Here is a 17,950-nt window from a genome sequence, read left to right as displayed (position 1 = left end):
GGAATTCTGATCAGAATTTGGCCTAAACCACACGAATCCATGGATCCACCCTGCTTTGTGCCAACAGGTAATGATCAGGCTGGTGTTGGTGGTGTAATGCTGTGGCCAATGTTGTCTTGCCAGTCATTGGGCTCTCTACAGTCAAACATCATGTAAATGCCACAGCTTTTGTTACAATTTGACTACTTCAAGCATGGTAGTTTGTCATATCACAAAGCACAGGGCATTTTAAACTGGTTTCATGAATCTGACAGTAAGTTTAATGTACTTAAATGGCCTGGTTGGATGGATGGATGGGTGAGTTGGTGGATGAGTGGATGGATGGATGGATGAATTGATTAGGTGGATGGATAAACATATTGATGGATGGATGGATGGATGGGTAAGTGGGTGGATGGATGGATGGATGGATTAGGTGTATGGATGGATAAACATATGGATGGATGGATTGTTGGTTGGTTGGATGGATGGATGGATGGATAAACATATGGACATATTGATGGATGGGTAAGCGGGTGGGTGGCTGCAGTGACAGATGTATGGTTGGATGGATGGATAAATGAATGGATGGATGGGTTTAATAAAACAACAGGATCTTTTCTCTGCCGTACAGATGGCTTAGGTGTACATTTACAATTATTGTAAATTATTCTTGTTTAATTGAATACAATTTTGAGCCTTCTTCTACTCAAACCCTGCATCTACTGCTGCTATTGCTTGGAATTCACTTATATATGTACAACCATATGTATAGTTATTTATTTTAAGACTTCTAAAGATTCTCAACAGGCGCAACAAAGGTATATCTGATAAAGAAATGGTTTTTTTTTATGTAGGCATTACATGCATGTAGGGATTTGAAAGTGTGTTCTGGATCCATTCAAGGACAGTCCCATAGCCGCATGGGATGGTGGTGGTAAAACACTGTAGCCAGATGCCGAGACCCTGGTACTCCAGAGAGGCTTCTTTTATTAATAGCTAATAAACAGGTTGGTACGGTCACAGACTAGATTTATGCACGACTGCCTCTTTCCATTAGCACTAAATCAGCAGCTGTTGAATTGCTAATTGAATCCTCCAGGTTGTAACCGTCATTGGCCCACGTTCGTCCCCCTTCCAGTCAGAGTCGCATTTTGTTTTGCTGATTAATTGAGCTCGGGATCAAACGTGTCAAGAAAATCAAGCGGCTCAGAAGATTAGATGAAAGCAGGGAGGAGATTTATGAGCCTATGACTGGCACTCAATAATCATATGAATGAACTGGTAACAGGGTACAGGTGCCTGTCAGTTGAAAGAAGCAAATCAAAAACTCTCAAGCTAATAAGCTAATAAAATCTTAAAACAAATGTTGATCTTGAATCTTCTTGATGACCTGTTCTACACTTACATCACTTTCTTTGCTTTACAGAAAAGTCCTGTACCAACTGTTCGTTTGGCGCTATCTGTGACGGCCAGACCGAGCGCTGCGTGTGCTCCACGGAGTGTGTGGGCTCCCGGCAGCCAGTGTGCGGCAGTGATGGCATCACTTACGCCAACGAATGCGAACTGCACGTGAAAGCCTGCACTCAACAGCTGGAGCTTCGTGTGGTGGCTCAGGGTGAATGCAGTAAGTGCTGGCAAAATCATCTCATCACACCAACGTTTGTCTTGATTCATGCAAGCAAAACTGATTATCATAACAATTAAATATGTTTAATGCGGCTTGTAATGCCAAAAGTATGTGGACTTTTAATCATGAGCTTATTGGAGATTCCTTTACTAAACTATGGGTGTAAATATGGAGTTGCCCTTTATTGGCATTTACAGAAGAGCCACTTACACACATCTGGAAGGGCTTTTAACAAGGTTTTGGAGTGTCAGTGGGAATTTCTACCCATGAAGGGGTCTGGCTTGCAAATTAGCACTCCATATATATCATAAGTGCATATATGCTTGTTCCTTTAATATTTACATTGTAAAGTATCCTTGGGTATGTGAAAGACACTATATAAATGTAACTTTATTATTATTATTATTATTATTATTGTTGTTGTTGATGTTGTTGTTATTATCATCATTATTGTTATTATTATTATTATCATTATTATTATTATTATTAGTAGTAGTAGTAGTAGTAGTATTGTTATTAGTATTATTATTATCATTATTATTGTTATTGTTATTATGATTATCATTATTATTAGAATCAGTATTATTATTGTTATTATTATTATCATTATTATTATTATTATGATTATTATCATTATGATTGTTATCTTTATTGGTCTTGAATTTGGGCTTTCCACACCAAATTTGAAACATCAAACCATGTCTTTAAGGATTTCACTTTGTGCACAGAGATACATTCATGAAGAATTGGGTCTGAATCTGGTGGTATTTGGTACACTGGGTAAAAAAACATACATAAAAAGGAGTGTCCACATACTTTTGGCCACATAGTGAATTATTCTTTCTGACAGATGATTAAAACTGAAGTGTCTGCATACTTACCTGGAGTCTTATTGGTCGTGCTTCTGCTTTAACAGAGACCTGTGGCAGCACCGTCTGTAGCTTCGGCGCCGTCTGTGTCCAGAATAAGTGTGAGTGTCCTCAGTGTGCGAATCGTCCCGTTAAGCTTGTGTGTGGGACCGACGGCATCACCTACGACAATCCCTGCGAACTGCACCAGGCTTCCTGCAGACTAAAGAAAAACATAGAGGTGGCAAAGCCTGGCACCTGTGATGAAGGTAGGGGGGTCATTTATACTCACTCGTCTTGTTACTGCGGGTTTATTTGTCAGTGTGTGTCTACTGGAATCCATGGGTGCTGAACGGTAATGGTACTGGACAGCGGACCTGGGTGATCCTAATATGGGAAGAAAAGGGCCGACAGACAGATTAATAGAAAAGAGACGTAACAGTCTTGAGATCTTATTGTTGACTTTTTTGTGGTTGGCGGGATTTCTTACCCTAGGCGTGTCTTGATCAGCATCTTCACATCTCCTAGCCTCTTGAAGTCATTTCAGTATCACCTCATTGTCTGGGCTGATTGACATCTCGTATGTTGTGCATAAACTCATAAAAGTGGAATCTACCTGTGATGTGGCTCATCTGCCTGAATCATGTTATGATTTTTGTCCTTCTGTGTTGCTATTATGGCTAGCAGAGGGTGCACAGAGGCCCAGATGATTGATTTGTCAGTTCCTCATGACTGACCATTACCAGCATCCCAACGAGTGTTAATTAACTCCAGGTGGAAGTTCTTCTATATATCATGGTTTCTCACTCTCAGTTTTGCCAGCTCCTCTGTCTGGCAAACCTGCTTTTCTCTGGAACCAAGGTGTCCAGTACAATTTGATTAGTCCGGTACAATTTTAGCAATTAAGGGTTAAGGGCCTTGCTCAAGGGCCCAACAGTGGCAACTTGAAGATGGTAAGACTTGAACTGGCAACCTTATAATTACTAGTCCTGTACCTTTGAGCTACCGCTGCCCTCACAACGGAATCATCCTGGGAGAGCGGATTTGCCCCAGAGGCAGCGTAACATCTTTTTTTAAGATAGAACCCCACCCGAAAATCCATGTTATGTGCAGGGTGTGCCAGTTGGTTGAATGGGGTGCTGCTCATATATTACTGGAACAGGCAGATTTGAAAAGTCAGACAGCTGGATCAGCCAGTTCTCAATTCTGCACTATACCTGTTCTAGCCACTTTCCCCATTGTGGGCTGTGAATATTTTTGATATTTGTGATTGCTCCCCTTTTTTTAGTAGCTTTTAAGCCACAGTGTTGTTCTACTTAATTAAACATTTGCGCTTTGGTTATATTTCATTCTTTTAGGTCCAGGCCTTCCCATTGCTCTTCACTATCGAGGCACATCCATCCCCACTGCACTACCTTCTCTTTGGCTGGCTTTCTAGCTTATTTATGCCATCCGTCCTGCCTAACAACCCGTTATCAGATAACCATTTTATGTTTTTATTACACGGCACACATCTCTCCATTGTGTTGGCTCCCTGTAGGCAGTAAAGATGTTGCTTTTAGAGGCTGCAGCTCAGCTTGTATAATAGGCTTTTCTAAGAAGCCATGGTTTAGGTGCTTTTTGCTTCGGCCCATACTTTGGTCATATGACCCACCTACAGCGAAGAAACCATTCCAGCTTCAGGCTTTAGGCTTTTGTGTTGGAACACTCTGGAAAACTGATATCTGTAATGTGTTAATTCACTTAAATTTTTATTTAACAGACAAAAGGTCAAAGAAAAAAATCAGTGTTCTATTACATTTTATTTGTAACATATAAACAAATCTAGATATTGATGCCTGCAGCACACTCACAAAGCTGGGACAGAAGCATGTTTACCACTGTCTCACATCATTTTTTCTTTTATTTATACATTTTAATCATTCTGGAATTGAAGACAAGACTGGAGCTGCTCAACAGTCTGCGGTCACTGTTATCTGATTCTACTCTTCATGATGCGCCATGCATTTTAATAGGACACAGATCTAGACTGCAGGCAGGCCTGTCAAGCGCACACACTCTATGTCTACAAAGCCATCAATATAAGCCTGTAAGCCAAAATACCAATATAAGCCTCTGCACCAATGGTACTTTTACATTGTGCCGTGGGCACTGATGCACCACCATAATGTTACAGATGTTGGTTTGTGCACTTCACTGGTAACAGTCTGGATGTGGTTTTTTTTTATCTTTGGCATTTAGAATCCAACAGAGCTGTACTGTGTGTACTGAGACTCACTCAAAGCCCTTCCGTTAGTCATCCAGGCCTTGTGCCAGCACCTGCATTTGCAGAAGTAATAACAAACTCCATCCAAACAACATCCCTTCTTCAGACAAAGTCAAATGTGCCTGTTGGATGGACAGCCAGGTTGATAGCACAGCTGAAATTCACTCGAGATCTCAGCAGGAGTGGGCTAGCTGCTAAAATGACCTTTTTTGACCATAGCATTGATCAGACAATTACTTATTCATTGGTTATTGGTTAATTATTAATATACTGTAGTACCAATATATACTGTAGGAACAGTGGTAGCCTTGTGGGTAGAGCTTTAGGCTATAAATTAAAAGGTTGAGGGTTCGAATCCCAGCTCTGCCATGCCACTATTGGGGCCTTGAGCAAGGCCCGTAACCCTCTCGCTCCAGGGGCGTCGTACAATGGCTGACCCTGTGCTTGATATGCAAAAGTCTACTCTATTCTGTTCTATATCTCAGCTACAGACCACAAATGATCCAACAAATGTTTGATCTATACATGTAATTACACATTAAGTATAATGCCAACCAACCTGAAACCTGGAGATTATTTGATCAGGTTTTAAAGCCCATGTTTATTAGTTGCATGAAGAGAAATGGGAGTGTTTCTTTGCTCTTTTACTTTGTGGTAATGAAAAATGACAGTGTTCTCAACATTTGGCCAGGGTGGGAAATTTATCACCTGTTTAATTTCACACTCCACTAAGCTTAAGCTTAGCCTCTTTGTAGACACTGACAAAGTGGTCGGTGAAGGCAGTGCATCACCTGGGAGCTTCCTCCTCTTTTTAATTGAATACATGTTTGCTAAATAGGATTATGTGTTGTGAATGTTTGGACGATACACCTGAATGGAACGAAGTATCAGCGAGTAAGTCGTCAGGTCAGTCGTGGGGAAGAGATCGGGTTGAAAAGGAAAGCTTGAGAGCGTCTGGACATGCCCATTCATCCTACACCAGCATCTTGTCTGTAAAAAGCTCACCGTTACTATGCCGCAATGCTCAATCACTCCTCACGTCAAGCCCGGGTTTATTTGCTCTAACATGCTGTCCTGCCCTTCAATGCTTCAGGCGTGACAAATTACAAACAAACAATAGGTAAACAAAGTCTAAGCACATCAGTCGCTGGAACCATGGCGTGTGTATGTGTGTGTGTGTTTGAGTAGCTACATGTGATTGATGTACATGTTGAGTTTCTTATAGACAGTGAGATGAAGAACCTGTGTGAGAGATTGTAAAGGTTTGCTGTGCGTTTATGAGGTAGTAACATTCCCTCTTATGATTGATAGTAAAGCATTTCTTTCCTTAACCAAGCTGCCACCTAAATCTGAGGGTCGGCACACTTTCTCTACACGTTCTCCTTGAGCATTTGTCCTTTCCTTTCTTTCTACGACCATTTTTTATCTGACTGTGACATAAAAACGGAACCTAGTAGTAAATTTTTATTATATTTTTGAATGTAAATCTACTGTCTGTATTATTACAGAAAGTACCAGGTGAAAGTAATATATAGATATAGATATATATAGGGCTAGAGCTATTGCTTTAGCTATTGATGTGTTTTTATATCACCCGCAGAAGGGGAGTGTTTACTGACTAAATTGTCCATGTGTGGTTGGATTAATAATGTTAATAATTAATTAATATTAATAATTAATTATTTACCGCTGTTAAATAAGGTAATCAGACATCAACAACAGATAATATTGTTGGAATATTTGGACTACATTGGTTTATACCCATGACAGCATGTCTAAATATTTATTATAATTCTATAATGAATGTAGTATAATTATATATATATAATTTTATTTTTCTATCGATTTTTAGCGTAGCCAATTAGTCTTCCACTGCTAGGGATCCCAGTCGCGTCTAAGGAGGGTGTACTTGCCTGCCTCACGCCCCCTCTGACGCACTGACAGTCCCTCGACCCCATCTTACTCGCCCACGCCAGATATCGTGCACGGACAGCCACACATATATCCATGATCCTCCACTTGAGCACAGCATTTGAAACCCCACACACTTATTAGTCCGGTCTTTCTCACCCAGCAGACTGGTGGCCAATATTGCCTGCTGCATTCACTGCCAATTATGCCCGCTAGGGGGCGCCCAGTCAGCCACTCGGGGAGTTCAGAATCCCAGCGCTGGTACACTACTGAAATATCCTGCTGCTACACCTGGGTACCTACAAACTATATTTTTGTTAGCTCTCGTGACCTATTTGGCCAATAAGTTGTTTAAAAGGCTTCTGCATTATGCAGACTAAATAGTGTCAACTAGTTTCTGGATGTTTGGATTCTCCTATTGTTGATTTTATAATTTTTCATTTTATAGGGTTTTAACTAAAGCTAGAGTGTAAAAATATACTGGGTCTTAAAGTTCCGTGCTATTCCATTCATGACATGCTTCAAAGTTGACTGTTTAAAGCCGGACGACAGCATCCAGTCTCCCAACTTACAGCAGTACTAACCAGACCCAGCAGAAAATAAGACTGGCCCTATTACTATCCTCTCGCCCAGCCTAATACAGATATCATGCCGTCTAGAATTCTGTTTATCCTCTTTGTTTTTTTCTGGCTGCTTTTTATTTGTTTGGTATTTAATGCAAATAACATGGCTGAATGGAACCGAGCTGGAAAATGATTGAGTAAAAGGGAGTAGAAAGTCCTTTGAGAATAGCTGAGGCAGACGTCTTTGTGGGATTTGCAGATTGAAAGGTTTGTCTGTACTGAAGGTGGCAGTAACATCAAAGGAGCGAAACTAATTAGTGTCTTGCTCATTAATTTATGTGCCACATTTATTCCTGATGTATGAGCAGAATATGACTGCAAATGCACATACCCTTGCTGAGATTACTAAGATTGCTAAGATTGAAGTGTTCGTAAGCCCAGATACAAACAGTATGGCCAAAAGTATTTGGACGACTGACCATGAGCTCGTTGGATACACTATTTCAACATTAAATGGTAATAAAATAGAGTGATCTGTGTGTGATCTTTTTGGCTATAACAACAGCCACTCTTCTGAGAAGGCTTCTCACAAGACTCTATAGTATATCTGTGGGAATGTGTGCCCATTCAGTCAAAAGATAATTTGTATGGCTGGGCACTGATGTTGGTCAAGAAAGCCTGAATTATACACATTTTCCATATCAGCGTGTGTTTGGAATCCATGACGGCCTCTTACAGTCCGTCCTGCTGTAACACACAAATTCCCTAATCACAGCCAGAGCGTTCACAGCATGAATTACCGCTAATCTGTTTGGACCATCTTGGACCATAATGCATTTCAGAGCAGAGCAATTTTGATTATCTCTGTTTTTATTTGAAATGAGGTCCTTCTCCAATGTACGAAGCTGCATTATCAGCTGGAAACATTAGCCTAATGCTAATAGAGAGCACGCTCTGTAGCTGAAGCGTGATGCGTGAGAAGCGAGTCGTATTTGCTGTGATGTATCTGTGTGAACAGATCGTCGGGGATGAGTGGCTTCATTGTTTCCACTGCTGGGCTAATAAAGTCAAAGTCCTTCTGCTATACTCACCCAGCGGGACTGTCCGAGCGGAGTTTTTTTTTTAAACTGTGCTTCAACCTGATCCATAATCTGCTTAAGATGCTTTATGCTAAATGGCAGCTGCACCAGCATGGTATTGATTCCCATCAGGCCGAGCGGACTTGCAGAAAATGAGCACGTTATGAGCTCACTAAAGGACAATGTGAGCTAGGATTCAGTAGCTTTATAAGTATTCAAAGGATGGATAGCTACTTGTTAATACACTACATTAGCTAGCAGCTTCCATTAGCCTGTTTTATCCTGGTCACAGTCACAGTGGGTCTGGCACCAATTGTAAAAGCTGGTCACAGGGGTACTGGTGCTAGAACTAATTTTTTACTCTTTTACACATAATGGTAATTTACAGTAGCTAGAACACCTTCTGCATGTTTTTGGGTGGGTTCCTTAGTATACCAGGCTCAGACATTGAGAGAACATGCAAAACTTCTCACTGGCAGTGACCAGAGGCGAGTCAAGGATCAATCCAGTCACAGATCTCCTGTTTTTGTCTTCTACTAACTGAAATGTTTAAAATTCAAACATTTGTGCCTGTTCCGACATGCATGGGGTTGCTGACCGCTTCTTTTCACCCACCACTGGTAGATTATTGTTTGTGGAGCAAGTCTTGGCCAGCCAGAGCAATTTGGAACCTAGTTGACCTCTCTCAGACACAGCCAGTTGTGCCTGTTGGATGAACAGTCAGGTTGACTGAGGAGAGCCACAGACTATCACATGCAGCTGTTTACCACTTCTTTTCACCTACCAGTGATAGAGTATTGCTTGTGGAGAGAGCCTTGGCCATCCACAGCAGTGTGGAACCTTGTCGACCTCTCTCAGACACAGCCAATTGTGCCTGTTGGATGAACAGTCAGGTTGATAGCACAGCAGAGATTCTAACTCTAGAGCTTAAGATCCCAGTACCTACATGTGTTTATTTTACATTTTAAAGACTTATTTGATGGGTTTTGGTTAGTATCAGTGTGTTGGGAATCTCCAGCACCTTTTTATGAGGTTTGCCCACCAGCTGTCATTAGCCATAACGTTAATGCCTGATAATAGATTTCAGGGTGTAAAATCTGCTTCGAGTGCATGCACTTGACTAACGAGTGGTCGTTTTCATTAAATTATGTTATATAAGATGCCTCAAATCTGGGTTGTTCAGAGAGTACGCTCGGGACGTCTTATATCTTATATTTTCCTTTTCATAACCCTCAAGTTTGATGAAGATCGACAATTACAATGTGCCATTCAGGATTTCAGAAGGCCTGCAGTACTTTTCTATAATCTGAGCTTAGGCTAATGCTAATTACATCTAATAAAGTTCTCTTATCTGGGTATTAGGTCTGTGACAGATTTTTATATTGATTTCCTGTGGTGTGGGAGCGAGAGTGCTAATATGTCTTGCTTTGAAGTGAAATAACCTGATTTTTTATTTATACACTGATATTATATATTTAAAATACCCATTCAGAATGTTTTGAACCAAAAAATTTAGAGAAACTTAGACTTTTCTTCTAATAAAAAATGCTAATGGCTACCATATTAAAAGGGGCCACAGTGTTTATAATCAATTTGTAGTTATGGCCAGAATATGTGAACACCCGCTCACCACTGAATAGGAATGTGTGTTTCAGACGTCATGTTCTTTGTGCCTAAGATGAAAAGGTCCATCAGGACTGTTATTAGTGAAAGGTGCAAAAGCTAACATGGCTACAACAAGGGTGACTTGCATACATGTGAAGGTACCATTGACACAGATGTATATTGGAATTTTAGAGAGATACATGCTGCCATTAAGACGACACAGTGTATATGTAACACCACTTCAAAGTTTTCACCTTTGGTCTCTTAAGCAAGACCCTTAACCTTCAAATAGCTTGAATTGTATTTGGTCACGACTGTAAGTCACTTTGGATAAAAGTGTCGACTGTCATGGAAAACTAAGGTGAGATGATAAATGAAAACACATATTTTAGTTGACTGGATTGGAGAATTTATTGTGGAATAGCTAAAGAACAAGAAGCAGAACTATGAGCCTCTCTTTATACTGCTTTAGTAAAATCACATTGGGTGTTGGACTTTATAACCTCCATTCTGTGCTAACTGTTGTTTCTTATCTGCTTACAACTTAACGACAGACATGTTGCTTATCTCTGTACTTTAGACTCCCAGCCACACCTCAGACACAATATAACTAAGGATTTAATGCACAAAACAGCATACAACCAATATTCAGGTGATATCAAACATAATATAAAATTTTCCTGTAACACGGTTATGGGAACACAGTATAAAAACTGTATAAACTATGCTAATATTGGTCTAATAAGAACATACTAGCACTTGTAGCATGTTTGCAGTACCAAACTATTTGTTCTCAGTCTAGCAAAGTCTTACAAACATGCTGTGACTGAGAGCAATCCTACGATGTGTAAGTGTGTAAGTGTTTTTAAATAAATGAGATAGAGAGTAAATATTAATTTTAGGCAGACAGAAAAGTTTCAGACCCAGCATGGATGAAATGTTGTGCACACTGCAGTCACGTTCTCAGATATATCCAGTTCTTAAACAAGTAGCGTTATAAATTGCCGTTCATGGCAAGGCAAACATTCAATTTTGGTTTGCAATGAAAAAAACATTTGCTCCACTGGCACAACCAATTTCCATTAGCCCTGAGCTGTGGTGCTTCTACACCAGCTGGCTCAGTTTCTTTTTCATTCTGGCTTTATTTTCATTAACAGAGTTGAGCAGTGATGCAATTTCTGAAGTTATTATTATTTTTTATAGCAGTTTGAATATTTATCCTGAATTCAAAAGAAACTGTTTGCATTCAGACTAGGTTAGAAAATACATTAAGTTTATAATTTAAAGAAAATATTATGGTTCAAATATAGCTGTATATATAACAGCTCTTTTTCCTACAGCACTCCATACATGATTACATAACAATGGATTTTATATACTGTACATACATCGATTAGGCATAACATTATGACCACCTTCCTAATATTGTGTTGGTACCCCTTTTGCTACCAAAGCAGCCCTGCAACTGTGACGCACTGTATATTCTGACACCTTTCTATCAGAACCAGCATTAACTTCTTTAGCAATTTCAGCTACAGTAGCTCGTCTGTTGGATCGGACCACACGGGCCAGCCTTCGCTCCCCACATCAACTTTGAGGATAAAATGTTCACTTGCTGCCTAATATATCCCACCTACTAATTTAATTTAATTGGTTTCTTTTTATCCTGGTTTTGGATGGACAAACAGGTTCTTAATCTTACACAGACCTTTTCTACTTGCTTTCAACTGTCAGTAACTGTAGCATTTTTTTAATTTATGGCAATTTTGTTACACAGTGATGAATAATCTTAATATTTATCTATATGTTTCTTATTGTGTCATATGTGAATACAACCCCACCACCACTGGCATTATGAAATCATGTAACTTGTATCATGTAATTTTTCTTCTTTAAAAAAAACACATTTTAATTTTAAAATGTGTATTAAACTCTAATGTAAATGCACTGAATTCATTAAAGTATTAAAGTTTATTCAGCCTTTAATCTTAAAAACATTTTTAAATATTTAGTCAAACACATTTTTATATACTTCAGTTTGACTTATATGGCTGTAAGACAATTAGAAAAAAACAGACCTCCTTTATGTCCTTGTATTTAACACCTTTTCACAGTTGGTGAGGTAAATGTAACTAAATTAAACATTTATATGAAAGGGTTTGGTTACTAGTGTTATTAGATGTTGTATTTATTGGCTACATCATCTCCACAGTGGGACATGCAGCCACTGTTGGGCCCTTGAGCAAGGCCCTTAACTCTCTCCCGATTTAGTGCACTCAATTGAGGGATACCCAATTGCATCCAAGGAGAGCACGTCACTGTACAACCCTCTCCCGACACGTGCACAGCCCTCCTCTTCTCGCCTCTGCATTCTGCACAGGCGTCTCCTCCGCCAATCAGGGTCCTTACACAGAGTATAAAGATCCCACCCACACATGGTCCGGTCCCCACCCTGCATATATGGTGGCCAATTAGTATCTGCTGCAGGCACTGCCAATTATGCCCGCCAGATGGCACCCAGCCGATCGGTGGCAACACCGAGTTTCAAACCGAGGAGTTCAGAATCTCGGTGCTGGTGTGCGTCGAAGAGAGAATTTTATTGTACTGTACACCTGTATATGTATATATAAAAAATGAAGGCATTCTTCATCTTCTTCCAGATTTAGTCATTGCCAATTACCATCCACTAACTGACAAGAAGGTGGCCCACTGCCCTCTTTCATAACACAAGTGCATAAATCTTTGACATTTCTACCACAGCCATCTGTGACTCCCAGCCACAGATGGCTATGTCATCATCAGGAATAAAAATGATGATTATTTGTGTACACAAGGCAAACAGGGCAGATGATTTCATTTTACGCCACCCAAGTCAAATCTGCAAAATAAGCTGGCTCAGGATAGAATAAAATATGATTTTATAATTAAACAATGCAAAGAAGCAAAAAAATAAAACAATCAGTGGAATGTCTCTTCAATTAAGAAGTATAAAGTCATATTGTGACTTGGTAATATTGCTGTTAATTTATTTTTTACAGTGGTTCTTGCTCTCCGTGGTTGGTCATTATCTAATATGTCCAGCAGTGGATTTGCTTTAGCCTCCACTCCAACATGAAGGAATTTTTAATAAGCAGTGCACTGCGTGGTCCGCTGTGGAATACTTCACGCTAGTGTCTCTTAATTCTTGACAGCCACAGATTTAAAGAAACAAAATGTGTTAAAGTGTTTGTTATATATTTTTCTTTATTAAAAGCAAATGTGCTGCATGAAGATATGCAAATGTGTGTCTGTGTTTGGTCCCCTGTGTCTGTGTGTCCTTCTTTTTTTTCTCTTTTCACATGCTTTGTCTTTTTTATTGTTTTATTAATATAGAACTTAGTTTAGTCACAGCTACTAAAAATCCAGACTATTCTAATGTAGCACTTTTCATTCAGTATCAGCAGTGAACTCTTTATGTGGAGTAAATGTGTTTGATAGAGGTGTGTACTTGTGTTTGTACAGATTGTGGCTCTGGAGGTTCGGGCTCTGGGTTGGAAGCGTGTGAACAGGAGCGCTGCCGCAGATTTGGAGGCTCATGGGATGAGGACACTGAGGATGACCGCTGTGTGTGTGATTTCAGCTGCCAGAACGTGCCTCGCAGTCAGGTGACCTTCATACAAACACTTTCTGCATTTTATTAATCATTTATTAACATAAATTTTTTTTAGTTCTGAAAAATAATGAATAAAAAAAAAAAAAAAAAAAAATATATGGCACCCAGGTGGCGCAGCGGGATATTCCGCTAGCACACCAGCGCTGAGATTCTGAACTCCTCATGTAGAGCCACACCCCGATCAATGTAGTATTCCTCTACTCTGTGCAGGCACTATCAACCAGCCAGGAAAGGTCGTAATTGCATTAATGTGTAAAAATAAAACCCTGTTTGTTTGTTATTGATTTTTTTGCAGGTTTGCGGCTCAGACATGCACACCTACAACAACGAGTGTGAACTAAAGAAGGTTCGCTGTGAGAAGCAGATTGACATAGTGCTCCAGAGTCAAGGTCCATGTGCAGGTAAGGAATACCCACTTTCCTCTACCTTGCAGTTTACTATTAAGGGAATAGTATGACAGCTGTTCAATCTTTAGCAGCAAAATGTCAGGCTCTTACCCTATAAGTGCAACAGAATGCAATGGCTGGACTTCTGAGCTTCAAGAGGCTTGTGTAGTTCAGAAAGAGAGTACGAAGGGAAGTGAGAGAGAGAGTGATCAGAGAGAAGTGATTCCCTCGGGCTCTTCAGTACAGCATCATTCAAGCTATACGCTCCGACTTTCTTTGGGTTTCTCACTTCTTTCTTCCCTCTATCACCTGCTTTCTTACCCCCTCCCTAGCTCTCCCACTTTTTTATCTTCACCCTTTAAATCCTCTTGCTGACTTGCTGCTCCAAAGCCTCTCAGGACCTCACAGCCAGACTCAGTCATGCTTCTGTAGCAGCCATGAAAAATCAATCCTATTGGAGAAGTTTGCACCACTGCGAAGGCTTTTTGGCCGGTAACTTTTTCTCATTGGTCGAGCCCGGATCAATGGAAATCTCGCCGGGCCAGTGTAGTTGATATGCGCCGTGCGACTTGACTTTGCCCACGTGCTGACCTCAAAGAGCCTCTGGAGCTTGTTGCCAATTTTACTAATTGGAAATTAGCTCTTTCTGACCTGCAGCCAGGCTTGTTCTAAGTGCCCTTGAGACGCAGGCAGGATGTGTTGTTTTGTTGTATTTGCTGAAAATAAATAACGTCATGTGCGTGCCATGTAAACCACAGCTTAGAAATGTCCTTTGGCATGTTTCCATTGGTGGAACCAGAGCTGACACATACTTCCAGATTTTTCTCTTGTTACAGCTTTAGAATAGTTACCCAATAGTTTTTAAGGATGGTTAAAAAGAACACCTATCATTTTTTTTAGAAGATGTGCAGCTAGTCTTGCAGCTGCAGAAGCTTTATAGTGAAACAGCGCTTGTCTTGCATGGCCAGCTGTGATTTCTAACGGGACAACATCTGGGGAAAGCCTTTGCAAAACCTGACTTAAAGCAGGGCTGAATCTTCACCCAAAAGTTACTTAAAAACATCCCATGACACAGACATTTGTAAATGACCTAAACATTTAAAAAGCAATGTTTTACTCCCAATCTGGTCATATCCAGTTACCCGATTGCATTACGCCTCCCCGCTACTGATATTGACCTCTTACTGTAGTGCAGTAGCCGACTGCATCTTTTCACCTGCTTGAGATGAGCTTATATGTGGATCAGCTTTGTGTACGGAGAGTCACACCTTGATTCCATTATCCTCTGTCTTTATACAGGCGCCATCAATCAGCCATCAGAGGTCGTAATTGCGTTATGAGGAATCCTCTCCGGCACCCTACCTGAACAACAGCTCAATGTATAAATCCAGGAGCTGCTTTGAATATGTCACGACAGGAAGGATTAAATTGCAGACTGAAAACATGTAGCAAAAAAATTAATAATTAAAAACCCCCCAAAATATGACAGGAGAAGAAAGTATGAAATTAAAAGTTGCCGTGTCATAACAGGGCCAGTGCAGCTAGAAGAGGTTTAATGAAGTGTGTCTGAAGCCCATCTTGCCGCTGCAATTGCTAGGAAAAAGAATCAGCGTCCCATCACCATTAGCGCACCGGCACCACCGCGGCCTCACCGGCAATGACATGATTTATAACCCGGTGGCCCCTCATCCGCACGCCACGCTGCAAACACACTAAAAAAGAAAGATCGGCTTCTCCTCTTCGCTGCCCACAGCCATTCAACTCAATTGCCTGAAGAAAAGGCCAAAGACAAAAAGGAACAAAAAGAGGAATAAAGGGATAAAAATATAAGTTAGATCAAAAAGACCATCTGGCTTTCATTATACTCAGTCAGATATGTCTTATAGTTAGAGGAGCTGCAGGAATAATGATTATTTAATGCATGCACGGGTTTGCAGAATCCCAGTGAACTGAATTTTATGCATTTATATTAGAAATGGGTAAAACTGCTCTGGTGAATATTTTGTAAATGGAAATACAATACATGGTTGTCCCTAAGTGTGCCTGGAGATGTACCTGTCTCAAAATATGCCAGTAGGTGTATTGGCTTCTCTATGTTGTTCTTCGTTCTGAGTAAGTAAGTGACAAAAAAATTGTCTTTTGATGTGGGCCTAAAATATTCTAAAAATAAAGATTTAAATTTTATCTACTCATAATTTAACAATCAACATTTAACATGTACACAAATACTAACCCAAGCAAATGAATCCTTCATACCTGCCTATTTAATTTGTGTTGTGAATGTGAAGGGTTAAAATGGAGAGGCTCCTTTGTCTCCCAATCACAGTGCTGTTGCTGGAATGTTGATGATGTTGGTGATTGGTGGTCCAGCTATAAATTTACTGAGGGTCAAGCAAAAATAATTCAATGAGAGATCAATTTCAAATGGGAGTAATATTGACCAATCATATCTTCTCTCTAATAGGGTGGGCTTTGTTTTTGCTAACTTTATGACAAGTTCCACCCACTGTGGGGACACAGGCACAGTGTACTGCACACAAACTCATGTGAAGTGATTATTTTGCTTGTGCTCATTTCTATGCTTGAGAAATGAGGTAAGAACCCTCTCTGTGCATTTCTAAGGCTGAACTACTGTCTTTATTTTTGTCTCTTAATCTTTGTAGAACTTAGTGTAGGAGTAAACTAGGTTGGGGTCTTTTTTCAGGTGGGCTGGGGTGGTTAAGAATCACTGTATACATACAGTGGGAAAGAGAGAGATCACAAATGCTGTTTCGATTGTCTGGGCTAGCTGTCCCAGATTGGTAATTTTTGTCACATGTTTATGCATAAACAACGTAATATATGGAAGTCTAGTATCTAATATTTATCTTAATACTCCTTACAGGCTGTTTTACTAAAAAAAAAAAAAAATAAGGTTGATGTTTTAGAAGAGGCTGTGTCCCAAACCTCATGCTAAATACTTATGAACATTTAAATATATTAAGATACTAATTTGTCATGCTGTTCAGTAAAGTATTTGTATGTGTGTACTGTCAAATAGACAAAGGTTGTATACAGTAAGAGTAACATTTATAAAATCACCTGTTACACCATCCAAAGCCCTCAGAAGCCTGTTTGGTTGAAAGCAAGAAAAGCAACATGTTTGTATCGAGTGTGAGTATGCGTGAATGTGCTGCTGTCTATGAAATTAATGAAAAAAAGCCCTGCCGTGTCAAATGTCAGCCTGCACATATTCAGAAAGCTGCCCTTTGTTTGTTTTCGCAAGCGATAATGGCGTCATTTTTCTCTGATTTTAAATTGTTGTCTGGAACTGTAAATAGAATTGTTATCTCACAACCAGGCGCAGGCTCCTCCACTCCTGCTCCTCCAGCAATTCTTAATTCTTAAGCAATTTCTCCTCTAAATTACATTTCGCTCCTGATTGCGTCGTATAATTTGTCTTAAAAGAACGCTGTAAATCATTCGGCGTGTTTCTGGTTGTGTTCCCCCGCCCCCCTCACCGCCTCTTTGTGGTCTGTACTGTTTTTTCTGTTTTACAGATGAAGTCGTACATGTTTCTGATTTGATTACGCGAGCGCACTGCAAGGAGACTGTGTACGGATGCTGTAAGGACAACAAGACTGCAGCGCTCGGAGTGGACATGGCGGGATGTCCGAGTAAGTCCGGATCTGTTCTGTTTCATTATATGATTCTTAGTCAACCATTTTTTTGCTGTACGTACAGACCCAACTACAAAGTGTAACAGAGATATAATAGATGAATTTGTAATACAGTGGAACCTCGATTTAACGGACCTCCATTTAACGGATTTTGGATTTAACAGACAAATTCCCCCGAGAAAGCGTACCAAGATCAGTAGTTCAGTAATTGTCCACTAGCTGGCGCACGTTATTTTGTCGGGAGGCTCGCTTTGTCCTCGCCTTTTTCTTGATGTTTTATGCTTAAAGTTCTAGTGCCTCTCCTCCACCATACAAGGTAAATGAAATTTCTTCCCAGTAGCACAGTACACCAATTTAAATATTTATGTACAG

At 40.1% G+C, this 17,950-nt stretch overlaps 1 protein-coding gene across 3 annotated transcripts in view; it reads left to right on the top strand.

Annotated features, from left to right (window-relative positions):
* Positions 1-17,950, top strand: part of agrn (agrin) — a 302,297-nt gene that overhangs the window by 219,518 nt on the left and 64,829 nt on the right. For all 3 annotated transcript variants that reach the window (XM_063015798.1, XM_063015797.1, XM_063015799.1), the window contains 5 exons: positions 1,409-1,606; positions 2,526-2,726; positions 13,383-13,525; positions 13,829-13,934; positions 17,459-17,575. In XM_063015798.1, coding sequence (XP_062871868.1) covers positions 1,409-1,606; positions 2,526-2,726; positions 13,383-13,525; positions 13,829-13,934; positions 17,459-17,575 — 765 coding nt within the window. The remainder of the gene's footprint in view (positions 1-1,408; positions 1,607-2,525; positions 2,727-13,382; positions 13,526-13,828; positions 13,935-17,458; positions 17,576-17,950) is intronic.

Source organism: Trichomycterus rosablanca, chromosome 19 (genome assembly GCF_030014385.1).
Source record: "Trichomycterus rosablanca isolate fTriRos1 chromosome 19, fTriRos1.hap1, whole genome shotgun sequence".
NCBI lineage: Eukaryota > Metazoa > Chordata > Actinopteri > Siluriformes > Trichomycteridae > Trichomycterus > Trichomycterus rosablanca.
Note: the sequence above shows the minus strand (reverse complement) of the source record. Positions and strands in the feature narration are given on the sequence as shown.